Source organism: Hoplias malabaricus, chromosome Y (assembly GCF_029633855.1).
Source record: "Hoplias malabaricus isolate fHopMal1 chromosome Y, fHopMal1.hap1, whole genome shotgun sequence".
Taxonomy (NCBI): Eukaryota; Metazoa; Chordata; class Actinopteri; order Characiformes; family Erythrinidae; genus Hoplias; species Hoplias malabaricus.
The window spans coordinates 69,707,193-69,726,236 of record NC_089820.1 but is presented as its reverse complement, the minus strand read 5'-3'; the positions used below and the strand labels follow the sequence as shown (position 1 = coordinate 69,726,236).

The following is a 19,044-nucleotide window of genomic DNA, read 5'->3' as shown; positions in this document are numbered from 1 at the left end:
GCTCAATGTTGTTCCCTAAAAAGTAGCTCATTCACCTGCTTGTTTTGTACGCGCTTGACCCCAGGGGCTCGCGGCGCTGACAGCTGTCCGGTCTCGCGCGGCGACATTTTCATATATGGTCAGGAACCCGTGACAGGGTTGACGTGCGCGTGCTAAAAACAGACCCCAACTCAGAAGGAGGGAAGACCCCGGCGCTCGCGACACCGGCCCCGTTTTTCTCTCACGCTCCTCCTTGTGTTTTTGGCCCATTTTTCTTCCAGAGTCGAGACCGCTGCTGCCGTTAGCAGTGCCGTGTCTCGGAGCAGGAGAAGAACCCCCGTTAGAGCGCGTGAGCGCGTGCCTCGGTGCCTCCGTTCGTCGTTGCCCGGAGATCAGATCGTGTCGCGCCCTCGGGCCCCGGTAAGCACGAGAGAATGGACAGCCTGGAGAAGCAGCTGATCTGTCCGATCTGTTTGGAGATGTTCACCAAACCCGTGGTGATCTTACCGTGCCAGCACAACCTCTGCCGGAAATGCGCTAACGACATATTCCAGGTACATTACCACATCCCATAATTATGATAATAACTGCTCTTTACAGCCCTCAGGCCCCGCCCAATCCCTGCACAGAGCCCTCGGCCCTAAACTGGTCTAAGGCCCTTTCTGAAGTGCACACTTTGGAGAGCTCTTCAAAACGAGAGTAAACAGCAGGTTGCCAGAACTTCGAAATGGCAACGTAATTAATTAATTTAAATATTTATGAAATTGATTATTTATTACTTTTAAGAATTTCCAGAAAATTTGGGACATTTTGTAAAATAAAAGATAAAATGTAAGATAAAAGATTTATTCATTGTCTTGAATCTTAATTTAACTGTCAAATGCACAATAATATTTTCATTGAGAAGGAGGGCTGGACAATAATTTAGTATCAATATATCGCAATATAATATGTTTCAGTGACAATGATGCACATTATTTACAGCATCTGTCACTGACTGATGGTCGTTAGAGGCCACTGTCGTCTGTTCAGCACTCAGCACTTTTAAAGTTATTTTAAAAATATTAAAATTGACCAAAGAAAGAGGTTGTTGTTGGAGGACGATGTCATGTTGCTTTCAGTTCTTGGCAGTTTTTCTGTGGCTTTTTTATTGTTCACATTGATATCGGAATTATATCGTATTGATTCACATTTAGAAGTATATTGTGATATAAATTGTGTCCGTATCGTCCAGCTCTGCTGAGAAACACACTCTGTGTGAAGTTGTGGATGCTGTGTCCCCCCCATCCCCAAGCACCCCACCCCTCAAATACCGAACTGTTCAGCCCCGGAGCTGCTGAAAAGCAGTGTGTATTGATTGAAGCTGTGAGCAGGTCATTGTCTGTAACCAGATGAAAGCTCTGAAAACACACACACTGTCCCTTCCGTCACAAAGAAATCATTACACAAATCTATACTGGACAACTTTAATGCACATCCTTAAAGAAGCACCTCGCTTTGGGCCTTAAATAGTGTTTCTGGTGCATCTTTGATGGAGAAGAAGCTCTTGAAAAATGTTTGTACCCATTCTCTTCTGTTTTTCTGATGCTTGTGTTCCTTTTGGTTATATTTCTTGATGAAATAATCATTTAAGATTCCTTCAGAAGAATCTTCAAAAACACATTTTTAGACCATCAAAACCAAACGAAGAGGGTTTAGACCCCAAACATCCTCTGTGGAATGCACTATGTAATTTTAGCAGTACTTTAATCCCAAATGTCGTCACCTATACTGATCCGAAGGGTCATTCTCAGCTCAGTGGTGAGAGTAAAGTTTGGTGGAGGAGGGGTAAATCATTTATAAATGATAAATGTTAAGATTATAAATTACTGTATGTTTATTGGAGTGAAATTCAGGGGGACAGTTTATGTTTGGTCTGATTCCAATAGGACGATGCCCCTGTGCACAAAGTGAGGTTCATAAGCACGTTTGTATGTGTCTTTTTTCAGGCCTCTAATCCTTACCTGCCTACTCGAGGGGGTTCTACCATTAGTTCTGGTGGCCGGTTCCGCTGCCCCTCCTGCAGACACGAAGTGGTTCTAGACCGCCACGGAGTGTACGGACTACAGCGCAACCTGCTGGTGGAGAACATCATAGACATGTACAAACAGGAAACCATCAGGTATCTCGCACAGCACAGATTCTCTCAGCTCTGGACTATAATAATAAATTATAATCAGAAATGTTAATGTACATGTGCACATTTGTCTTATGGATTTAACCCATCTTTGGCAAGGAACACACACACACACACACATACTAGTGCACTAGGGGCTGTGAACACATACTCAAAGCGGGGGCAGCCATCTCCGGAGCCCAGGGAGCAGTTGTGGGTTCAGTGCCTTTCTCAAGGGCCACTCAGCCGTGGATTGAGGAGGAGGACAGTGCTGTTCCTTCACTCCTACCGCCCCCAGTTTTCCTGTCACTCTTGGGAATCAAACCAATGACCTTTCAGCACTAAGCCCTCTGCTCTAACCGTTAGGATGGCTGACTACTCTGTCACTTATACTGTGACTAAAAGCAGTAAAAAACCTCTGATTGTTTGGCTGCTGAGGTACAAATTCAAATGCGCATATGGTCAGAGGAGCAGACCAAGCCAGATTAATCCAATTTAAGAAAGAAAAAATGATTCCAAGTGATTTGTGCTGTTGCACTGTGTTGTTTGCAGTTTATTGTGTGTCTGAACACACCATCTACAATGAGCATCCACAGTCATGGTTCTGTAATGTGATGTGAAATGGACACAGGTTCTTAAAGTGTGTACAGACAGTTCTAGGCTTGGATTAGTTATCATTGGAACATGACATTCCACACTGCCTACTGGAAAAATACCATAACTGAAGAGAATGTTCCCAAAATAACACAGTACAAAGATATTTAACCTTATCTTGACCTCCTGAAACACACAAGATAATGCACTTCAGAGATGTTGTCTAACAAGTTGTTGCTTAAAGAAATGCTCAGTGGAAGGCACTTTTAAAAAGCTATTTTTGTGAATGATGTATCACAACACAGTGTAGAGGTTCTGCACAAGTTTCAGGATATTCCAGTACTGTACACTGTGTTGTGATTTTCCAGAGGTGATATACCTGCAAACCTGCATTTAGTCCATGCTCTCTATCCCCAACCCTCGCCCCCTCAGCACGAGCCGTAAGGTGCAGGTGGAGCAGAAGGCTGCTGTGTTGATGTGCGAGGTTCATGAAGAAGAGAAGATAAATGTCTACTGTGTGACTTGCTCTGTTCCCACCTGTTCTCTGTGTAAAATATTTGGAGCTCATCAGAACTGTGAGGTGGCTCCTCTCAACGCCGTCTATGATGCACAGAAGGTAACACACTCCCACAACCTTGTTCATATTGGCTTGAAACCTTGTTATTCTGAAATGGTGATGGTTAAGGGGAAGGAAACAGCATTCCTGATGTTTAGTGTGGTCATGTAAAAAGAAAAAGCTGTTCTGGAGTATTTCCATTGGCCTGTTGTTCATGACACAACATAAACACCAGGTTTTTTTTTTTTTTTACATTTTTGATAGAAAATAGCAAAAAAGTAAAACTGGTAAACATTTTCAGACAAAAACTTATATCCTCCTTCACACTTTGTGTATTTTGTGTATTTGTGTCTTTATTCACAGTGTTTTTTTTTTTTTTTAGAAATGTCCTGTTTTTTGTGTGTGTAGATGGAGTTGTCAGAAAATGTTGCTATGCTGGTGGGAAACAATGACAGAATTCAGGCGATAATAACCCTGCTGGAGGAGACCTGCCGGACTGTGGAGGTGTGTGTATGTGTGTGTGTGTGTGCATGCTCAATTATGTCATGTGATATTACAACGTTCTGCCATGTCTTAAAATTTCAGCCATATAAACCTTATTGAAGTCAGGTGCTGATGGTGGCTGATTACTTCCATCCATCCATTATCTGTAACCGCTTATCCAATTTAGGGTCGCGGGGGGTCCAGAGCCTACCTGGAATCATTGGGCGCAAGGCGGGAATACACCCTGGAGGGGACGCCAGTCCTTCACAGGGCTGGCTGATTACTTCTGAATTTCAAATACCCCTCCAACTCACTCCAAAAGTGTTAACATTACAGTGTTCCCTCGTTTATCATGGGTGTTAAGTTCAAGGACCACCTGCGATAAACGAAAATCCACGATGTAGGGACGCTATATTTATTGAAGTATTTATACACTATTCTAAGGCTTTATAAACCCTCCACCACACTTTTACGCTACATAAACCTTTCCCATTCCCTTAATAACCATTTATTTCTGAGAGTAAATAGGCACTATTTACAGTAATTCATAGTATTTTATGATTAGAATTAATATTTTTAATATATTATATATAATATTTTGAATTTTTTTTATGTAAAAATTATTCAAATATATATATATTTTCCGCCGATTGACTTCCATAGAAAATCTGCGAAATAGCGAAAATCCGCGATTTATTTTTCCCATTAACATTTTACAAAAAAACCCGCGATGCACTGAAGCCGCGAAAGGTGAAGCGCGAAGTGGCGAGGGACGACTGTATCTCCATCATTCTAAAGAACACAGTGCCATGAGCTTTATTCCCTCTAGCCTCTGTTTGGCATTGAGAATTGTAATTTTGTGCTAATGTTCAGAAACAATGTCACTGTGGTGGTACCCTCAAGGGAAAATATATTGTACCTTTAATTAGGGAACATAATTGAACATTATTGTATATTAACTGTAGATGTTAAAGTTGTGTTGATTTCATACGCCTCGTTTCATCTCCAGGACATTTATTTTGTTCTTTTAATTTGCACAGTTCTATAATGAAATCTGGAGAAGAGAATGTAATGAAGCTTTAAGGAACACAAATAAACACTACTGTACCTTTAAAGGTACATTACACTGTACCTTTACGTTTTACCTTTAGTGACAATAATTTTGACAGTGTACAGAGATTATTCACAGTGTGTCCAAAATGGCTTCATTCAAAATAAAATAAAAACTGGAATCTTGGCCTATGTGCATGCGTGTGTGTATATGTGTGTGTGTGTGTGTGTGTGTGTGTATAGGAGAATGGACGGAGACAGAAATCTCATGTTTGTGAGATATTTGATCACCTGTATGCATTGATGGAAGAGACAAAAGGAGAGCTGACCCTGAAAATATCCTCAGAACAACAAGAGAAACTCAACTACATCAAAAGCCTACAGCGCAGGTACACACACACACACACACACAAAATACCAGAGTATACAGTAGAACTTGTATACTCTCATATCCCAGACATTGTGGCGTCTCTGGTATGAAATGCATGGTGGGGCACATTATACAGTTAGCGCTCTCCCAGATTTAGAGTCAGTTCCATCTTAAATCATCTGAAACAGCAAAAATAATCAATATTACCCCAATATGGAGCTGGAATAATGAACATACTAATCTCTTCTGATGATTTTGAACATTTGGTGTGTCTCTTTGCTGTTGTCCAGCCTAGCATGACTGACCGAGAACCTTCGTTTTTTATTTGTGTACTGACATTGGGGCTTCGTAAACACATTAAACTTGTGCGGAAACAACATCTGAATTTTATAAAAAGTGGTTTGACACACATCGTGAACATCGCCTTTAAGGAGGCAATGAAAGAGAGAATATGAATGAAACAGAAACATTAGTTTAGCTGTGTATCAAATCCAGCAGTAAACAATGTTCGCTTAATGTCTTCACACACGTGTAAATCTTTCATTTCTAATTGCCTGCTCCAATGTGATCTTGTCCTGCAGCTTGTTACAAAAGCACTGGGTGCACACAGTGTTTTAAGCTGCTCATTCTGATAAACCGGCTCTGAGGGGCTGGCCCCAGTCTTAATAAATGAAGACTGATAGAAGTACTGTGCTTTACACAACAGGTTTAGAAACATATTCGAAATGTATTAGGCAGAACTGACATTTTCAAATGTTAAATGTGCAACAATGCTATTTATGAAGACTGTGTGTGTACATGTTGTGTAAAAACATATCTAATATTATCTGAAATTCACATGCTGTCCCAACATTTTTGTTTACCTTTCAGGTACACAGAGCACCTGGACAATACTGCCAAACTGGTGGAGACAGGGATCCAGATCATGGATGAACCAGAGATGGCCATCTTCCTTCAGGTCTCACACATAAAACCCACACACATATACACACACACACACACACACACACACACACACACACACACACACACACACACACACACACACACATACCATACACTCTTCAAGTTAACAACAAAGTTACTGATTCCTGTCTCTTTCCTCCAAGCAGAACACCAAGCCTCTGCTACAGAAGTGAGTAAACACATACCTTTAGGCTTTTCATACTGTCCAGTGAACTACGTATTTTAGAACTTTCACTCTCTGCTCTCCCTTTAGGATCTCAGAGGGGAGAAATACATCTCATTTAGAGAAGGTGGAGCGAGGTTATGAGAACATGGATCACTTTACTGCCAGCTTCCATCGAGAAAGGAGAGCTATCCTCAACATTGACTTCATCAAAGGTAACAGTGAGTGCTCTAAAGAATTAAAAACCAGGGTTGATTTGTTTCAAGCCTCCGCTTTGAATTAGTCTCATTTGTTTTATGGAAATTATACAAAATGTTGAATGTCTGAGGTTGAACACAATGGGACCCTAAAGTAGCCTGGTTCAAAATATGGGATGTCTTCAGACAAACCTTTGGACATGTTTAGCTTGCTAAGTCAATAGCTACTGTGTGTCGACGAGAGCAGGATCAGACTTTATCACTGCCCTGAGATTTAAAGGAACAGTAGACAGTATTTTTACCCAACATTTACAACATACACATCCTTGTGATATTTCACTGACCTTGAATAGGCAGAATTGATCCACTGTCTTTGATACTTCAGGTTCAGCACTGAAGAAACTGCAGTATGTAACTTTTGGAGAAGGGTACGATACCACCCCCGTTTATTTCAGCACAGTGTAGGGATGGGCTGTACCCAATTATCCATACCATCTCAAAATATTCATGGTAAATGATATTACCATGGGGGATGCACTGGCGGGCTGCATAAGATTCATATCTGTGCACAAAGTAGAGTGAAGGGTTTTCGGCACTGTGCAGTTCAGCTCAGCACAGCCCGACTGTACACAGACACGTGTTGATGATAAAAACCTGTTTCTGTTAGAGAGCAGATTTCAGCGCCTGGTGCTGGAGGAGCAGAGCTGTTGTAAAATAAGTGAAATAAGATGAAAATAAAATGTTAGCTGGCACTAACAAACACTTGGTAGTTAGGAGGGTTCTCTCTCTACCCTAATCTCTGTGCTCATAGTGTTAAAAACACAGTGTTTCTGCTGATATGACTGATCTGGCAGTTAGCATTCTCTTCCTAAAAGCTGTTTTATGGAATAGTGTAAGCTGCAGTTTGAAAACAAGGTTGGCCTCAGGTATCCCAAAAGAATCATGTGCTCCTCACCCTGCTGTGGCTGATGGCGCTGTATGCGATCGGTGTGATCAGAGCTAAGAGTGTGGAACTGACAACAGCTTAAAAATTCAGCAACAAATTAAATAGCATTTTCCTTCCAACTCCCTTTTCCTGACGTTTTCAGAGATGTGAGGTTTTATTAAGATTGAGATAAACGGCTTGCTTCAGTGATGAGCTTTGATATGTCAGAGATTCTGTGTTCTCATTAGTCTGAAGCCTGGTCAGATCTTCACTTTAATTAGATTCAGATATATAACAGACACTGTCAGAAAGAAGCTACCACAAGAATAGGCTCTGGTTTCTGTAATGAGCAGGAAGAGAATCAGGAACGTTTCTAAAGTAAGACAGAGGAAACTCAGAAGAGGGACCAGTTTTCCTGGAATGCACAGTTGCAGAGACAATAAAATTTCTGAATAAAAAACAAATCTTTGTAGACACCCATCTATTTAAGCTGTACCCACTGAAGACACAGTGTATATAGTCCTTATAAAACTATGAAATCGAATGGAGCAGCTGCACATGAGCCTAAGGTTACCATGCCCATACCTGTAAATTATACACTATCAGTTTTTTGCTTATGGTTTTGATGTCACCCTTCTGTTTGTTTTAATTTCAAGGAACACCACCTTTGTTTCTACACTCATTGTCCATTTTATCAGCTCCACTGACCACACAGGTCACTTTGTAGTTCTAAATTACAGACTGTAGTCCACCTGTTTCTCTGCATACTTTGTTACCACCCTTTCCCCTGACGTGGTGGTGGTGTGTTAGTGTGTGTTGTGCTGGTGTAGAGTCAGACACAGCAGTGCTGCTGGAGTTTTTAAACCCTGTGTCCACTCACTGTCCACTCTGTGAGACACTCCTCCCTCGTTGGTCCACCTTGTAGATGTAAAGTCAGAGACAGTAGCTCATCTGTCGCTGCATAGTGTGTGTCGCTCGTCCTCTAGTCCTTCATCAGTGACACAGGACGCTGTCGGCTGGATGTTTTTGGTCGGTGGACTATTCTCAGTCCGGCAGTGAAACTGAGGGGGTTAAAAACTCCAGCAGCACTGCTGTGTCTGATCCACTCGCACCAGCACAACACACACTAACACACCACCACCACGTCAGTGTCACTGCAGCGCTGAGAATGATCCACCACCACATCACACCTGCTCTGTGGGGGTCCTAAGCACCGATGAACAGGGGGAAAGTGGGATGAGAAAGTATGCAGAGAAACAGATGTGTTTAATTACTCTTTGTGCATCTCACCATCTCTTCAGAAGATGAGGAAGCTGGGGATACTGATGATGAGGATGAAGATGAAGATAAGGATGATGCTCCAAGGTCTCAAAGTCAAGCATCAGGAGGAGGAAACGCTGCCACTGTCCCACAGAACCCAGACACCACACCAACAGCACCCACCACATCTGGTCAAACACCAGACACCAACACAGGACACAGCACACCTTTAACCAGCCCAACTCCAAGTCCCGCCCAAATGTCAAACACCGACTTAACCAGCTTGGCTCCAGGTCCAAGTCCAGTTCAAACACCAAAGACGAGCCCAGGACAAAGCCTGCTCTTCACCAGCCCAACTCTTCTGGCCCCAACACCAAACACCAGTATGACACAGAATACTACTGCCTTGGTCACAGCCAATCCTGCCACTCCAAACCCTGCTATCAGTCCTCCAACCAATCCTGCAACGGAGGTAAATCAGCAGTAAAGGGATACAGAACCTCTACAACACATCAGTTTGATGTGGCTTACAGTAAACGATTCTCATTTTCAAGACACACCCAAATTTTACTGAAATTCCCTTATGGCAGAATAGCATCAAATCCTCACAGCAAAGCTTCTACATCTGGTTTCACGCACACACGTAAAGGTAATACACGGTAATATCACAGCAGTACCACCTTTTATGCTTTCTCTGCAGAGACCCAGCATTCTGGCCTTCCACATGAGTCTTAATAATTGTATTAACTTGTATTAAAAAAAAAAAATATATATATATATATATATATATATATATATATATATATATATATATATATATATATATATATATATATATATATATATATATATATGTATAAGTGATAGGGAAGGTGAGATGGATTTGTGATGGGAGGAAAGATCTTTTGGGGACGTGTGGCAGGAACTACTGAATATGTGTTTATGTTGGTATTTTGATACTGTTGTCTGTCTATCCTGCGTACACATTCATTCTTTAACTCATTGTCTGTAACCGCTTATCCATTACAGGGTCATGGTGCCTGAATATACAATAAATAAATGAAAACAATTATTAAATAAATAAATAAATAAAGCTTTCTCAGAAGTGTAGAGACTGTTACAGCTGTAATGAGGAATATACACTTGATAAAAGCCCTTTAGTTCAAGAGAAATGCTGGATGAGCCATATATTTATAATCATCTGTTTTCACTCTCTCTCTCTCTCTCTCTCTCTCTCTCTCTCTCCCTCTCAGGTCTCCGGAGCAGATGATGGACCGCGCCACGTTTTCTCTTTTGCATGGCTCAACACGCCCAAATAATAAATACAAATAAAACAAATAATATATATATATATACACAGTTTTCCCAGATAATGGCTTTCCGCAGATTCACTTTCTCTAATTCTGTTCAGAACACAAGGTAAACATAACCAGACAGGAAAACCAGGAAAATCATAGAAATCTGAAAATGTGGGGGTGAAATTATATAATTGTTTTAATTTTATTTTTCTCTAATGATTCCATTTCTGCACAGAATGACAGATTAGTGAAAGATTGTGTTGCAGAGGGAGACAAAGATGGAGCTCCAGGGGCAACAGTTTGTGTTTTTTGTGCATGGCTTTTGTCTTTTAACCACAAATTGTTCTTAAATTGTACCCACGATGTTTAAGTTGATTTCTCTCTCAGTTTTTTTTAAATTGTGTATTTGTCCTGAAATTGTGGACAGATGCAGTAATAAATGCAGTGTCTGTTTCAGAAAACAAGAACTGTTTGTAAATTGTGAAACAAAGAAACGTGCACAGTTTGCAGATGGTTCCGTCAAAATTGATTGTTTTCCTTTACGTTTTATGATGTTGATTATGACATTGATCAGGAGGATGATGATGATTACAGACCTGTACATAAATACTTTGCTGGACATTGGAGGAGAACTGAAATGTGGATTAATAACTGAAACAGAATCCGTGAAATAAAATAATGTTTCCACTGTTTATTTAGGAATTCTTTGTAAACAAACAAACACACTTTAATATACAGTCAGCACTGAGATCATAAACACTGTAACATGAGCTAAACAGCTGTTTACACAACACATACCCCCTTCAGCACACTGTAGTGGAGTCCACATGGATTGAACCAGCGATAGCTGGGGTCAAGATGAACATGGACAGAGACAACTAATGAGAACTAATGAATGCACTGTCAAAGATTTTGAAATCAATTCTGAAATGGTTCTGGTGTGAGTCTGAATTTGCAACCAATGAGCATTCGATTATGTCTGAAGCTCTCTCAACGATGAGCTATGTGGAGATAATTCCGACAGTCTGTGATTAAAAAGAAAAAGGATAACCATAACTGAGGCCTACCGCATTAAGTGGGTCGAAGAAAAGAAAACTTAAAAAGGAAAGAGAAGCCAGAGAAGAAGCGTTTCTGGAAAAAGTGGCAATTATCTCTGTTTTTTGTTGTTTTTATTGCTTAAAGCAACACTATAGTATTTTGACCGTAAAATCACAGCTTCAAAATCATTGTGATGCTCCACTGACCTGTAATATGGAGAATAGAGCCTATGTTTTTGCTACACTATGTAAATTTCAAGGGAGGGTAGGGAACCAACCCTCTCACCCTTTATTTCAAGGACAGTGCTGTAAAAGTGAACAACGCTATGCTGTAACTGTAGGGGAGCCCAGGAGCAAAAATGTGTGGTAGGAGAGGGCCCTGTGTTGGTTCATGCCCAGGGGCCCCTGCTTTATTAACCCGTCCCTGCCCGCCGGACTGTATGGGCCCCACCGTGGTGTGCTGCTGGGAGAAATTACACAGCAGCCTCCAAAGATTTTACACACGACACTTGTTGGGTTTATTTACCGAACATTTCCATCATCCTCCGGTTGCTGTTCACCTGCTGCGCTAACCGTTCCGCGCGCGCCATCTGCAGCACCTCGCGCAGCAGGTGAAAGGTCAGGTCCAGAGAGATGGGCGAGTCCTCTGAGCGCGGCTGGAGCTCCCGTGCGCTCGCGCTCTCCGTTACCGCATCCGTCAGCTTCGCGGCGCGCGCTCCCAGGAAGCCCCGCCTGACCTGCAGCCGGGGCGCGCGCTTCACAGCGCTGGCGCGTGGCGACAGCCGGATAAAGTACTCCTCACCGGCGCGCGTGAGGACCGGCAGCTCCGCTCTGCATTCGTCGCGCGTCACAAAAAAGACACAGAGCAGAGCCGTCGCCAGCAGCGCGTGCAGCTTCATCTAGGACAGATCCGCGCGACCTGTAACGGAGAAAAGCTATCATTCCGTTTTAACACGACACCTGGGAAAGCGCGTGCACGAGAACACGGGAAGCTCTGTAATTAGAATGTTTAATCACCTTAAATCATATAATCATATAATATCACATAATAATGACAACTCTCTCTCACAATAATGGCTTTCTTTTTTTCAGCTTAATAAACTACAAAGAGGAACCCTTCACTAAGAGGTGCTGTGAAGAACCAATAGCACATTCTCCATCAGTCAGAACAACCCTTCTCACGATGCAAATATTCTTCAGGTGTTCAGGGTTCTATACAGAACCATCTCCTTTATTAAAGAACCCTTGAAGAACCATCATTTTTAAGAGTGTACCCAGTCGCCACTCCTGAAGCACAGAGCAGGTCACATAGATTTGTCACATAATAGTAACTTACTAATAATAGATTAATTATTTATTGTTATTATTTGTTTTTACCTTAGTCCTCGGGAGTTGTGTTGAGATCCGCTTCTCCTCTCGCGCTCTGGAGCAGAGTCGGTGCTTGGAGCTCGAGCGCCATGCTCACATTTATATCCCAGACGCGCGCAGCTCTGCGCTTGCGCACGAGCGCGCGGGCCACAAACCTGAACGGCGGCGCCAATAACACAGAACGCGAGGCCAACAGCCTCGAGCCGTTAGCACGAGCATCTGAAAGTGCTCTAAAGGGCTTTACGTTCCGGGACGCTCGGCGTGCCACTGTTAATGGACCGACCCCGCGTGACGCACGCACCTGGAACTTAAATTATAGCTTAATTTGGTCCCAACTCTGATGTATACCACCGTGGACACCACCAACTGATCCTTCACAGCAATAACAGTCTCTGCTGTTCTGGCAAGAGGTTTGAACATTGTTGTGAGTATTTAATGGCACTCAGCCACATTACATTGCATGAGGGTAGTGGATGGAGCTCAGTCACGACAGAATTCACAGAACACAGAAAGCTCCACAGCCACCTCTAGCCAACACTAGGCATTAGATATGATAATCTTAGGCTCATGTGCAGCTGCTCCAGGGCATCCCAATTGTTTCAGTAGTGAAGTGTCTTCAGCTGACTGTCGTATAAACAGCTCCTAGAGTACAGTTCTGTGATGTAATAAAGTGTAATGAAGATTAATAATGCATAATAATTTGTGATAATATTTTGTAATAATTATAATCTGTAATTACAGCACAGTCACGAATGTGAATAGACAGTGTAAATAAACTTAAAAAAACACCGCACTCCTGCCAGTTCACAGCTGTAATTTTACAGGTATGTGTGTGTGTGTTTGTGTGTGTGTGTGTGTGTGTGTGTGTGTGTGCGTGTGTGTAAAATGATGCTTTGGTGTGTGTGTGAGTGTGTGTGTCTGCACCTGCCTCTTCAGAAAGCATTAACAACTTTTCTCTGTAAAGGTTGTAACTCTGTTTGGCAAGTCTGATCAGGAAATATCCCACCTGTTTGTGTGTGTGTGTGTGTGTGTGTGTGTAAAAGTCCACTGAGCTTTCAAGCCTACACCAGGAACAAAACTGCAGGAAGCAGCACTACTGACTACACACACACACACACACACACCTCCAATGTCGACATGGTTGACCTTTATCAATGCAGTATATTTGCATTGGATCAGTAACATCCTCCAGAACTCAATGGAACCTTCAGTATAAATTATAATCTCTCTCTCTCTGAAATTCTTTTACACACACACACACTCACACACACACACACACCTCCCTCATAGTGTGGTGTAGTTTTAAAATGCAATAAAACAAGAATCCATGGTTGCCATTGCCTGATTCTCTTCTACATGATACACAACAGGAGACAGAGCAGGACTGAAGGCTGGCAACGCACATGCAGTCTGTGTCTAGAAAACCATGTTGTTTATCATGTACACAATGAGGCCTCTCATTCATTCAGTCATTGTCAGTCAGCACCTGGAGGAAACCCATGCAGACACAGGGAGAACACACCACACTCCTCACAGACAGTCACCCGGAGGAAACCCACGCAGACACAGGGAGAACACACCACACTCCTCACAGACAGTCACCCGGAGGAAACCCACGCAGACACAGGGAGAACACACCACACTCCTCACAGACAGTCACCCGGAGGAAACCCACGCAGACACAGGGAGAACACACCACACTCCTCACAGACAGTCACCCGGAGGAAACCCACGCAGACACAGGGAGAACACAAGGCCTGACATTGAATTTCGGCAGTCATAGGGGCTCAGTTGTTTTGTTCCAAAAATACCCCCATAAACTACCGAGATTTGAAGGAGACATAACTGAGATATTAAGACAGAACTTCAAAAATAAATAAGAGACTACACAGATATTATGGGGGATCTACTGAGATTTTAAGGAGACACTATGGAAATATTAAGGAGGAACTACATACATAGTAAGACACTACAAATATATTGAGGAGTATTTATATTAAAACAGTAAAACAGTAAGTAATATGTAACGTAGGAAACTTAACCAGAATCTTAAAATAAAATAATCTGACAGAACACTTCAAACACACACAAACACAAATCCAAAACAATGCTGAAAGGCACCCCCTAAACTCAGCTCAGTTAACTGTGTAGTACACAGACACTGACCACTGTGTCACTTAGGATCTACTCACTTTGAATTGCCAAGTCTCCACTGCTGCTCTTGAGTTCCTGAGGGTCTCTCTCTCTCTCTCTCTCTCACACACACACACACACAGAGGGAAGACATCAAACATCAGCTAATGTGATGTATAACCTGAAGGTTGGGCCGACTTCTGCTGTGTAATATCACTGTGCTACTCAGAAGCTCTCCTTAAATATTTTTAAGTACAAATTATGCCTTCACTTCCACAGATGGGTTAAGTGCGGAAGACACATTTCATTGTACGTTGTACAATGACAAATAATTGCATATTTATTTATTTTTTAAGTTTAAGCCTTATATTATTATTTGGTATCAATCATTTTCTACACTCGTCCTTCTTCATGTTATGAAACAGCTTTTAAGTCTGTTTAGGTTCAGAAGCTCTGCATCTTTTAGAGGGAAAATATGGATTTTGTTTGTTGATGTCTGAATTGTAAATTGTCTGTAAATATTTATTCACTGTTTGAATTACCACAGAAACTCATGTGTAACTCGAGCTGTTTAGTTATGTAGCACTTTCTCTAATGCAGTTAGCCCTTAGAATTTTATAAAAAAAAAAGTGAGAATTAACTGGTTCTGAAATAATGAATAATTATTCTTCATAAATATTATTTTCTTTATTTTGATGCTTTGGGATTAATCGTGGGCATGTTGAACCATAATCTTATGTGATACTTTAGAAATAGTTTTTGAGTTTTTAACTTTGTTAAAATGTCCGTGTGGTGTGGTGCGAAATGAGCAGTCAAAACCATAGCTGGCCATTTCTGCTCTGAAACTGCAGTATTTTAAAATCAGCCTCAGAACACAGAGTTCAAAAAGCCTGAGTCTAAAACTATGGAGCTGTATTAGGGTCAAAAGTTTTGTTCATTCGAAAAAAAAAATCTGAAACTGAAAGTTCAAATCTTGAGATTGAACTTTGAAAAATACAACAGTACATTCAAAATTTAAAAAGTGTTGGATGGTTTTTTTAATTTAAATAGAATTTTGATTCAATTAGTTTATTTTTTGGAATAAATAATTTATATTCAATTTTCACTTATTTTGATATTTGAAGTCTTATATTTTTCAATTGTAGATTTTATGTCTTCAGATTCAAATCTTTTTTTTTTTCCTACACTTTTTTAAAATTTGAATGCGCTGTTGTATTTTTCAAAGGTCAATCTCAAGATTTGAACTTTCATTTTGAGATTTTTTTTTCAAATGAACAAAACTTTTGACCCCCATAGAACACAGGGGCGGAGTGGACAAGCGGAGGGAGTAGGGGGCGGAGTGTGACAGAGCCTCGGACTGGGATACAGTTTCTTCCGCCATTGAAGTCCTGCACGAAAGAAGTGTACCGTTCACGGACAAGGAGAAGCGCAGAAGAGAAGAAAGAGTAGGAAATAAAAACAAACCCAGACGGAGTGATGGCAGGACGCAGCAGGGTGGCGCACTTACTCAAACAACTCAGCAATGTGGCGTAGGTTTACAACAACAACAACAACACAAACAGCCAGGTGTCCTGCAAAAACAGGTTTTCTGTCTTCAGCAAGATAACCTCAGCCCCAAGGCAAAGGGGTCCAATAGGAAAACACCTGCAGGACGGACCGGTGTTATGACATGGTGTGCTGTCGATATATATACACACTTATCGGTTCTGCGCATGCTCAGACCAACAAATTAGATTTTTTTAAAATGAAAAATCTGTTTTCCTCGGGTGCTTTATACAATCCTAGCTTACTGTTATTATATTTTAACAGTTCCAAATGTTACCATTTACCATACCAGTTACCATTGTACATGGTAAATAATAATTAAGAAAATCTTAATCACAGTAATTGTCTTTATAGAGGCTTCAAAAATATATTTAAGTGGCATTTTCTGTGGTACATTAAGCCCATTGAAATATTCTACGTACTGTTTTATTTAGGAAGCTGTTCCTAAACGTACACCATGGTAGCACATTTCGACAAGATTGCACAAATCTAACCCTGAAATCCTGATTTATGGAGCACAGCTCTGTACTAGTCGCTTACTAAAAACAGCTGTGGCAGTTGTGGCAACTCTAGTTTAATAGTGCAATAATATCTTAAAATATGTTTCAAACGATAAAAAATCAGTATCGTGATAATCGTGATATTCTCACTTGTTTATGTAATGACGTCATGCAGTTACACATAATATGGCGTACATTCATTACGTGGTTTGGAAATAAAATATCAATATTCTATATATATTTTATACAATGTCAGAACCTTGGTAAGTTACAGTTGTTTAAAAAAATGAAGCAAATGTTTACACATTTATTTGTTGTTCCTTCTGAATGTTTGAAATTGTTAGATTTGTATAAAAATTAAATGTTATATATAATAATTTTAATAAGAAATTAAATATATTATTTTATATATTAACTAACTAGACCCAAGTCTGCTTCCTATGGCAATGGTTTATGTGGTTTAAAAATGCAGTCTATGGTTTTTCAACAGGTGCAGATGTCCAGCTCACTCACACATGCAACCTGCACACGCCTACCAACAAGGTACATCACCTGCGTCCTACATAAGCCTGTACAGCATTCATGCAAATGTCTCTGACATCACACTGTACATATGTAACTGTTTCTGTGAGGAGATTATAGAAGAGGAGGTTCTATACCACTGCCCACAATTTTGGATTAGAGATTTCTCTTAAATGAAGCATTTCACTTTAAAGCAGCTTGTAAGAAACTGGAGAAATTACCTCTAAAGATTTAAAATCATTATATAATCAATATTTCAAAAGAATAATCTGGTGTCTCCATTTGTGTTATTTTGCCATTGTTTGACATTATTTTACTTTGGGAGTGTCTCGATAAACAGACCACTGTAAATGTCCACTCTCACTTTCATATTTAAATATTTAAATAATTTTGCCTCCTCTTGTAAAGGTACATTTTTAGAGCTAAAGGCTTCACTATTGACAGTAAGAAACTAAGGCATAATGCCCTTTGGTGCTACAATGATCTGTTTACCTGTGTGGTCAGGTGCTGGTCACGATTGTGGGCGAAAAACGGACTATGCCTTTGAGGTCAGTATCAGCACTTACGAAATGTAATTAGGACTGAGCTCTTTTGTCATTGCTACTTTATCATGAGACCCATGCCATAACTTTAAAGCCACCTTCTTGATTCTCAATGCCACTGACCATAGAGGTGCACATTTTAGCTCTACCATTACAGACTGTAGGGTTAGGGTTAAGTTGCTCTGCATACTTTGTTTTACCATGTTCTTCATTGGTCCTGACCCCTGCAGTGTTTAATTATGAAACTATTGGATGGATTTATATGGTCATTGGAGCAGATAAAAAGATAAAATCAGTGGGTTTAGAAACAAGGAGTTGAATGTAATTGTAAAGCTGATGGGTGTACAATGATCAGCCATAACTTTATTACCAGATTCTTGTTTCTACATCCACTGTCCATTCTGTTAGCTCCACTGACCACACAGGAGCACTCTGTAGTTCTGCAGTTACAGACCGGAGACCATCTGTTGATCTGTATACAATGTTTTCCCCTTTTCACCCTGTTCTTCATTATTATGGCAGATAGTTGTATATATCTGTACACCAAATTTTTATGACAGTTCAATACTCGATGACACTGAGTTATTAGGTCAGTTTTAACGATTTGTGTAATATTCAGATTACACTATGCTGATTTGGTCATGTTTTTCTCTTTGTTTCAGATGGCCTGCTCTAATATCAGATACGGAGAAGGGGTTACCAGGGAGATCGGCATGGTAACAATGTTATTCAATAAGAGTAACATAGACCTGAAATACTATTTATTAAATATTGTGTGGCAACATTTTTTAGTGTTCTCCCTGTGTTTGTGTGGGTTTCCTCCAGGTGCTGTGGTTTCCTCCCACGCTCCAAAAACACACGTTGGTAGGTAGATTGGAGACTCAAAGGTGTCCGTAGGTGTGAAACAGTGTCGCCCTGTGAAGAACTGGCGCCCCCTCCAGGGTGTGTTCCTACTCTGCGCCCAGTGATTCCGGGTAGACTCCGGACCCACCGCCGCCCTGAACTGGATAAGGGTTACAGACAATGAATGAATGAATGGATTAATAATTATTTTTACAGAGATTACTTTAAATTACCTAAAATATTCCAATCCACATAATGTATTTTCAAATTTAAGACCAAGATTTAAATTCCATATACCCTAATTGGTTTATACATTTTTAATTGTTTGCTCAGGACCTGAAGAACTTGGGAGCGCGATATGTGTGTCTGATGACGGACAGGAACTTGGTCCGATTACCACCAGTGAGAGCAGTGTTGGAATCCCTGTCCAGACAAGGGGTGAAATACGAGTGTTATGACAGTGTGAGGGTGGAGCCTACAGACAGCAGGTGTGTGTGTGTGTGTGTGTGTGTGTGTGTGTGTGTGTGTGTGTGTTATTCTTGCATGTATGGACTTATA

At 40.9% G+C, this 19,044-nt stretch overlaps 3 protein-coding genes across 5 annotated transcripts in view; 2 read left to right on the top strand and 1 right to left on the bottom strand.

Annotated features, from left to right (window-relative positions):
* Positions 1-30: 30 nt before the first annotated feature.
* LOC136678929 (E3 ubiquitin-protein ligase TRIM63-like) lies at positions 31-10,622 on the top strand. The gene is made up of 10 exons (XM_066657124.1): positions 31-533; positions 1,968-2,140; positions 3,161-3,344; positions 3,693-3,788; positions 5,061-5,206; positions 6,058-6,145; positions 6,300-6,322; positions 6,407-6,531; positions 8,740-9,170; positions 9,952-10,622. The coding sequence occupies exons 1-10, from the start codon at positions 414-416 to the stop codon at positions 10,015-10,017; spliced, it is 1,452 nt and encodes a 483-aa protein (XP_066513221.1). The 5' UTR covers positions 31-413; the 3' UTR covers positions 10,018-10,622.
* Positions 10,623-11,368: 746 nt separating this feature from the next.
* Positions 11,369-12,469, bottom strand: LOC136679460 (corticoliberin-1-like). The gene is made up of 2 exons (XM_066657984.1): positions 12,411-12,469; positions 11,369-11,952 (listed from the first exon to the last, which is right to left on the bottom strand). Exon 2 carries the CDS (start codon positions 11,930-11,932, stop codon positions 11,552-11,554), a length of 381 nt encoding a protein of 126 aa, XP_066514081.1. The 5' UTR covers positions 11,933-11,952; positions 12,411-12,469; the 3' UTR covers positions 11,369-11,551.
* A 3,458-nt stretch (positions 12,470-15,927) lies between these two features.
* The window catches only part of LOC136678931 (hydroxyacid-oxoacid transhydrogenase, mitochondrial-like), a 9,725-nt gene continuing 6,608 nt past the window's right edge, over positions 15,928-19,044 (top strand). The window contains exons 1-6 of one of the 3 annotated variants that reach the window (XM_066657126.1): positions 15,928-16,063; positions 17,070-17,122; positions 17,606-17,649; positions 18,306-18,359; positions 18,469-18,507; positions 18,820-18,974. In XM_066657126.1, coding sequence (XP_066513223.1) covers positions 16,011-16,063; positions 17,070-17,122; positions 17,606-17,649; positions 18,306-18,359; positions 18,469-18,507; positions 18,820-18,974 — 398 coding nt within the window. In that variant the 5' untranslated portion in view covers positions 15,928-16,010. Of the gene's footprint in view, positions 16,118-17,069; positions 17,123-17,605; positions 17,650-18,305; positions 18,360-18,468; positions 18,508-18,819; positions 18,975-19,044 lie in introns of all 3 variants that reach the window. The other 2 variants (XM_066657127.1, XM_066657128.1) reach the window with 2 other exon arrangements.